The 8,086-nt window shown below is 38.1% G+C and overlaps 1 protein-coding gene across 1 annotated transcript; it reads right to left on the bottom strand.

The window, feature by feature from the left end:
• Window positions 1–241: 241 nt before the first annotated feature.
• LOC121429177 (macrophage mannose receptor 1-like) lies at window positions 242–7,335 on the bottom strand. The gene is made up of 6 exons (XM_041626112.1): window positions 7,211–7,335; window positions 6,465–6,531; window positions 3,333–3,716; window positions 2,582–2,983; window positions 2,363–2,455; window positions 242–605 (listed from the first exon to the last, which is right to left on the bottom strand). The coding sequence occupies exons 1-6, from the start codon at window positions 7,331–7,333 to the stop codon at window positions 364–366; spliced, it is 1,311 nt and encodes a 436-aa protein (XP_041482046.1). The 5' UTR covers window positions 7,334–7,335; the 3' UTR covers window positions 242–363.
• Between the last annotated feature and the right edge of the window lie 751 nt (window positions 7,336–8,086).

Here is an 8,086-nt window from a genome sequence, read left to right as displayed (position 1 = left end):
ATGCTAAATTCCACATGTTACGGGAGGAATTTAGCATTGTTTCACTTGACAATGAGAAAATTTGAATACTTCATATTTCATATAATAGAATACAAAAGCAATAGTGGATAACGTCATCAGTCTCCTCATTAGCGTACAAACCAGGATGTGTATATAACTGTATTTGTGAAATTAAGCAAAACTTTAATATGTCATAACTTTCGTATTTTACATCCGATTTTGATGAAACTTTCACTTTTTTTTATTTCTTAAAATTTTTGTTGGAGTCGACTTGGCATTTAACCAATACATAAAATATTTTAAGAGTGTTGTCTCGTTAATGTTTAATTGAGAGCGGGGTGGCGGGTCCTAGAATTTTACTGCTTATATGTAATAATATGTTTTAGCTCCCTGTCGGTTTTCTCGATTTGACACGGCGATACAGTTGCCCAATAAGCATTTCTCCTCTTTAGCAATATAGGTGAAACAAGAACACGTGGTGTCGTTGTGGCACTCGAGAGCACATTCGATGAGGGTCGATATCGCATGGTGCGTACTGGTCACGTAAGCGTCCTCGAGTTTAGTGTCATCAGCTACAAGTTTGAAATATGCTGATTTCTGGCGAACTGACAAAAAAGGAGAAAAGGATTACATTTCACTGAGTGGCATAACGAGCTATGATGATCCGGCACGACAAGGTACATGGGGGAAAGAATATCGAGAGGGTCACGAGTGAACGAGAAAACTTTGAGCCATTTTGAGATTAAAATTTATCTTTGTGATAGAGTTCTTGAGACTTATCGAAAAAAATGTAACATTTCAGCCAATTTCATGTTCTTTCGTTTTCCTTTTTTTTCCTGGTCGTGATGATTTTTTTTTTTTGGGGGGGGGCAGTACCTCCAGGTCCCACTCCATCTAATCTGTACGGCAGTGAAATTAATGGGTTACAATTGGTATGAGGGGGAGTCTTTTCAGTCACTAAAAGACAAACCTCGATTAAACAGTTACATTGTAATAACATGAATAGTAAAAGAAAAATATCAGAAAATTAACTAACAGGGATATCTTGTTATTTGCTGCATGTATATATAAGATTGCCAGCTGGACTGCGCTGATATTAAAATGTTGTGTGCGTGAGTGAGTGCGTGTGGGAGCGTGCATGCCAGGTACCTGAACACGGAGGATTATTTTATTGTTACTGGGGGTGCTGAGAATCGTCACAGCACCCTACATAACAGAACGTAAAAAATACCCATTATTGGGTCGAAAGGGAACATGCATGTTTGCTGTGTATTTTTCCCTCCAAATTGGGCAAAATCAGTGCATTTTTGAAGGGTAAAATTGAACGCAACATTGCGCAAAATTTACAAAATATATGGTTTCATTTTACCCAACAAACATGCATGTTCCCATTTTACCCAATATTTGGTAAAATTTTTTAGAGTGCAAGTAACAATAGATAATCTCCCGTGGCCAGGTCCGTGGACGGTGTGTGTGTTTGTGTGTCAACAAGTTAAAAAATACTATGACACTTGATTTGAAGTAGAAAAAACGCATTTGCCCGAAAGTAATGACTTTCGGTGTATTAGCAGTCTATTCCCTACTTTACGCCTTTTGGGTGTTAAATTTTGCAATAGGTAGATGTTACTTTGCTAGTTTGGAAACAACTAGGCAACCAAAGACTCTAAAATTGAACTTTATCTCATGGCATTGACATGTTCCTTTCATTTACTTTCAACACGTACTAAAAACTACCCAAAACACGCTATTTAAAGAGGAATGATTCCCTTTAAACAGGTTACCTGTGGAAATAGGAAAAATCAAAGAAACAATGCTGCAGATTTGAGAAAAATGGACAAATGATTAGAAAGTTTGAATGTTTAAATCACTGATGATTTGGACATACTTCCATTTCCGCTATAAATCCAACTCCAAAATATAACACCCCCCCCCCCAAAAAAAAAAGACGTCGACAACGCCTGGGTACCCGAAGGGGTCCGTGTTCGACGTGCGGAGCCATTTACGTGGCAAGCAATTTGGAGAAAGCACCTACGGCGCCTATCGTATCCTCCCTGTGTCTGACACAGAATTACACCAACCATTCACTTCTATTACTATGCTTAATACGCTAATTAATTACATCGTAAAATGAGTATTAAACTTCAAGGAAAACGTAAGATATTCAACCTAACCAATGATTAATCATGTGGCCATTGTTTGGTACAAATCAATTGATTCAAATGGTTTCGAATACTTCATCGACCGTCGGCCAATGGATTGGCCTTTACTCGGCAGTTTGTTTGTTTGGTTGATGATTACAAGTTAAAAACTCCTGTCCACAAGAGTATGAGGAAACACGGTGTTTAACTTATTTGTGACTTACGTGGTTGTCTTGAAGATGAGGCTTCAGATGCGGTTACCTTCTCTGTTGTAGCGGATGTTGTTGGTGTAGTGGGGTCATCGCTTGCTTCTTGTTCTGTGTGCATAAAAGTAATTATCTTAATAATTAATTTAAACAACAAAAAATAAATATGCGCTCTAGATATGCATGTAAGTTCATAATCAAAATCTCTAATTTAGAATTTATATTCTGAACACTCACCCTTAATATTTTCACAGATGGAATAATATTCATCATGACAATCATCGTCAAGCCACTTGAATTGATAGTCCGAGTCCATACGATAACAAACTCTGCCATTATTGAAGGAGTACGCGGAATCGGAGTCGAAATTATGATATGGCAGGCCAGAGCCGTCCTCGCTCCAATCCAAGTCTGTCAGACCTATCCAGTATTCTTTAGGATATTCGTGATCAAGGAGTTCAATCATACCAACGATGCTGTCTTGCTCGCTTTGAGATACGATGAAAACTAGGTGCATGCCGATGAATTCACAGTTCGACATTGACGTTGAGAAGTTGACCTCATTTGAAGATATATAATAGCAAGACCCTTCGAATTCGTGGAATTGTAGGTCGTGACTTGATTCGAATTCATCACAAGCTGTAAACACAAAAGGACAGATGGTGAAGCATATATCTAACGGTGTAGCTTTGCAACTTTTGGTCTTACCCTTATTATTCGCGATCTTCAACAACGAAAGGATGAAAATTGCATCTAACCCCCCCCCCCTCCGCATTATTTCATTTTTGTCGTCGTGTATTTGGAGATGGGACGGATCCATTTAATGGTCTTTTGCCATCACATTGGGTTATCGCGTCTGGTCGGGTTACACGATTGCCTAACCGGACGCGACAGCCAATGTGGCGCCAAAAATTCTTGACATTTTGGACGCTATATACCTTGCTATGCTGTTGTGCATACATATCTTTAGTAGGAAATTTTCACTCACCTTTCTCCGCTTCACAAATATAATAGTTAGTGTCGGAACAATCGTCGTCGAACCACCTGAAAAGATATGAGGATGATCCCGCATATATCCGAAAGCATTGCGAACCTTCGTTGAAAGCACCCTTTTGAATCGAGCCAAAATTATCGTAGGTCAGGCGTGTCCCATCAAGCCAGGTTATCGCAGTTAACCCTATCCAGTAACCCTCGTCAGATGCACCACTCTCTTGGATCTTCGCCACCAAGAAATCTTGTTCCTCCTGCGATTCAATTTCCACCACTCGCATGCCAAGTTCCTCGCACGATGATTTAGAAGAGTAGAAATCGGATGTGCCCTGGGAGAAGTAATAGCAGGAAGTTCTGAATTCAAAACGACCTGTTTCACAAGCTGGAAGAACATGATATGTAATGATGAGAAAATATTAGCATCATCCATGTAAATGATGTTTAACGACATGAAAAAATTCTGGTGATTCATCTGTACAGTGGCTACTTAAAGTTTTTTTTTTAGCTTGAATAATTCTGATACCACAAACTCTGCTCGAGTAGCCATGGTAGCCGACGCTGATTTCCCGAACAGAAGATTTACTAGATTTACTAAATGATTACAACCCACCCCGTAACCTTCGATCATGCAAACAAGCATTTCTTCAAATTCCCAAAACACACACAAGCTTTTATGGTAGCAGATCCTTTGCCGTAGCTGGAGAAACCCTTTGGAACAAATTACCCCTCTATATCAGACAGGCATCCATTTGTTCAACTTTCAAGTCCTTACTAAAAACCCATATTTCGACAATCCAAGTTTGGGTGAAAAGTGACTTGCGGGTTGCAGAGTTATGTGTCATAAGAGAGTCTTGCATGAAAACTTTAACGTTGACCTGAAAATGACCTTTGACCTTACCATGTGACCTCTTAATGCAGCATAACACACAGGTTCCCTAAGTCCATCTACCATCCAAGTATGGTTGAAAGGTGACTTACGGTTGCGGAGTTAGGTGTCATAAGATTCTTGCACGAAAACTTTAACGTTGGCCTGAAAATGACCTTTGACCCTATCATTTGACCTCCTAATGCAGTATAACATGCGGGTTCCCTAAGTCCATCTACCAGCATAGTTTGGTTGAAAAAAAATGAATTACAGTTGCGGAGTTTTGTGTCATAAAGTTTGTTACGGACAGACGACATTTGGGTCCTGAATATACAAGTTTTTTCCTAAATCTTAGAGAAGACAATGAGTAAAGAAATTGATCTATAATTACCAGCTTCTAAGGGGTTTCCTTTTTGTCTCACCCACCAGATGTGAAGGGATGATTTGATTAAGGACCCAAATGTCGTCTGTCCGTAACAAACTTTATGACATAACTCCGCAACTGTAATTACTCTTAGATTGATTAAGTGTTTGAAGACATGTCAAGTTTTCTCAAGTTCCAATTTGGTTTTCGAGAAAAGTATACAAATTCTTATGCTATTATTTGTCTGCTAGACAAGATATCTTCTGCACTAGATAAACACCTTCATATGATTGGCATATACTTAAATCCTCTCAAAGCTTTTGATACGGTGAACCATGATATTTTCTTGCACAAGCTCTCTTATTATTGGGTAAGAGGGACTGCTCTTTAATGCTTTAGAAGTTATCTTGGTAACGGGCAGCAATTTGTGCAGCTTAATATCTTCAGATATGCGACCCGTCAAATGTGGAGTATCTCAAGGTTCTCTTTTGGGTATCTTGCTTTTTACCTTATACGTGAATGATTGTCCAAAATCTTTAAGGAAGTTCTCTTTTTAAGCTGCAGATTATTCTGTACTCACAGAAACTTTGAAAGAAGTTCTCTTTTTTTATTTGCAGATGATACAAGTGTATTCTGTACTCATAGAAACATTGAAACTCTTCTAGGAACTGTATGAAGAGAGAAATGTGTGCTGACTAAATGGATTCATGCAAATAATCTGTCACTGTATTTACTGAAAACAAAATGTACGCTATTAAGTAATGCTAAGACAGTTATATGCCTGGAAATGTCGTCTTTGACGAGATAAATATCGAAAAGGTATCATATATTGAACTTCAAGGTCTCTTAATTGATGAAACGTTGTGCATGCATCCCACTTATGTAAATTACTTTCTAGAAAATTGGTGAGATTAACAAACTGAAGCTTGTATTCCCTAAGAGTGTACTTTACACTTTGTACTCTTCCTTAATTTTGCCCTACCTAAATTATGGTGTGCTTGCCTGGGGAGCCACAGCCAAATCACACAGACAGTAGGGGAATTCTGCTCATTCAAAAGAGAGCAGTGAGAGTTTCTATCTCGGATATTCTCATGTATCGGTTGGAAAAGGGTGGAGTACCCATGGCAATAGCACCTATTTTTGTCAAGAATAACCAAATATAGAATTAATGTACGAGACATGCTGCTTTATACCGTGTATCATCAGTTAGAACTCCGCTCAGAATTAACTCACCGGCATATACTGGACCAAAATATTGGAACTCTCTAGACAATTTCTATTAGGCAGTTTGTTAGAATTTTTGTTTTAAAAAGAAATCAAAAGCTTGGGTATTGTACACCTTTAGCAAAACGTGAAAATGGCATATATCGTACTGCATTAATGTTATTTTTACATTTTCCTTATATATAAACCTTTGAATTTTGATCTTGCCTCACATTTCAAGGCACTGCACCTCCATGTGAACTATAATTACAGTGGCGTACCTAGAATTTTCAACAGGGGGGCAAAATCGTCCGCCAAAATATTTTAAAAGCAAAAAATAAGGGGTTTTAATTACAAATAAAGGATTTCGTACTAGAAAAAGAAATTGACAAGCAAAAAAAAAAAAGGTTTTAAGCTCGTCGGGGGGGGGGGGGAAAGGTCTTTCAAGCTCGGCAGGGGGCAGGGATACGTCCTTTGCATGGGTGGTGGCTCATCGGGGGGGGGGGCAGAGGGGGCAGTCTCGCAGTACCCCGTAGGTACGCTAGTGCATGATCATATCATGTAGGGTATCATTTTAAGGAGAATCAAATCGATATTAATTACACATTGAGGGATTATCAATCAAAATCAAAAGAAACTGAGAATAAGGATATCATCGGGACCTTGATATTTAAATTATAACATGGACCTCTACTTACCGAGGGAAATATCCAAGTAAGTAGTGATCCAAAATGCTACAAGTATAGCATAACATGAAATTTCCATCTACATGCACAAAAAACAATTACAAAACATTACACTTGTTGGTAACAGTCGGACATTATTTTTTTACCTTGAATCGGAGTATCGTTTCAAATATGAGGATAAGAATATAAGAATGACAATTTCCATGATAGTTCATTTCGATTATATTTAGAAAAAGAAGAATTGCGTATGTCCAGTGAGGATTTAGGTCCCTTTTCTTTTCGGCCACTTCTGCGTAAAATTTCAGTATATAAATTTAACACAAGATGGGTTCTAGTAAAATCATCAATATCCCATGTTCAATTTAATTAGGCTAAGAATGCCTCGACTTGGGCCGTTATCATTAGTAAGATATGTAATTCTCATACAAACTCGTTACATTATTCTGCGTAACTTAATTAGACTTTTACTATTTCAAACTCGTCTTGCTCATGATATTCTCAATCCACATGCAAATATATTCTTCGACGCACAATATTTTGCATAATATCCATAGAACACTTCTATAAACACTGAGTCATTTTTTTCAATACATTGATTAATAAGCGCTTACATAATATTTGATCATCATAACGCAAATATTAAGATGCGAAAAAATAAAGTTCTGCTTAAAAGGCATTTTCGTCTATTTGAAATGTGTAAGTTAATACCAGAATCATATTAAAAACAAAGTGGAATAAAAGGATACACCGAAACATACCTCAATACCAAGAAAACTACGGTTCCTCATCTTTCTGAAATATATGCCAGTTACGATGGATACAAAAGAGATATCCAGAGCAGCAAATCGGATGATTGAAATAATGCGAAGCGAGCCGAACATTATATAGTCGGGTTGTAAAATTTCCATGAGCATGGATGGATGGGCATATACCGGTATCATTATACAGTTATAGGCAATTAAATACATGCAGCTTTACGGGCGTACCGCACTAAAAGGAGGCGAAGCTTTAGCCTGATGCAATAAAGTCTGGAGGGGGGCATGGGCACTTAATAACACAAATAATATTTACCTAATCATGACATGGACGGCTCATTATGGGATATCAAAACATTCCCCGAGTAAGGGAATATTGCAATAATTCATAATTGACAGCATCAAGTATTAAAATTTCTGATCTTCAATGAAAAAAATCCACTCAACAAATTCATTGTTAATATTACCGTAGCTAGTAGGTCCATGCTTGTACGATCGTTATTTAATAACCGGCATCACTGGCGGATACAGGGGGGGGGGCACAGCCGGCCCGTGCCCCCCCCTTAACAGGCACAATTGAAATTTGTATTGTAAAAGTACCGTTAAAAATGTCCCCCTCCCCCTTTGAAAGCGAAGACCTGTTTTTTCTTCTTTCTTTTTGCTTGCTTGTCAAGAAATGTTTTTATTTTCGGTTGAAAACCTTTTTGACGCTTGTCAAATTTTTCGTCGGAAAAATGTGCTTCCCCTTTTTCTTATTTTTTGGGGGAAAATCCTGGATCCGCCCCTGGCCGGCATGGTATTGCATAGCAAGTTTGGCAGATTTCGGCGCATCATGCAATATCCTTGATATTGTTACAAGTAAATCATGCAGACCGAATT

The sequence above is a fragment of the Lytechinus variegatus genome, chromosome 15 (assembly GCF_018143015.1).
Source record: "Lytechinus variegatus isolate NC3 chromosome 15, Lvar_3.0, whole genome shotgun sequence".
NCBI classification, from domain to species: Eukaryota; Metazoa; Echinodermata; class Echinoidea; order Temnopleuroida; family Toxopneustidae; genus Lytechinus; species Lytechinus variegatus.
The sequence above is the reverse complement of the archived record's forward strand: the minus strand, read 5'-3'. Positions and strand labels throughout refer to the sequence as shown.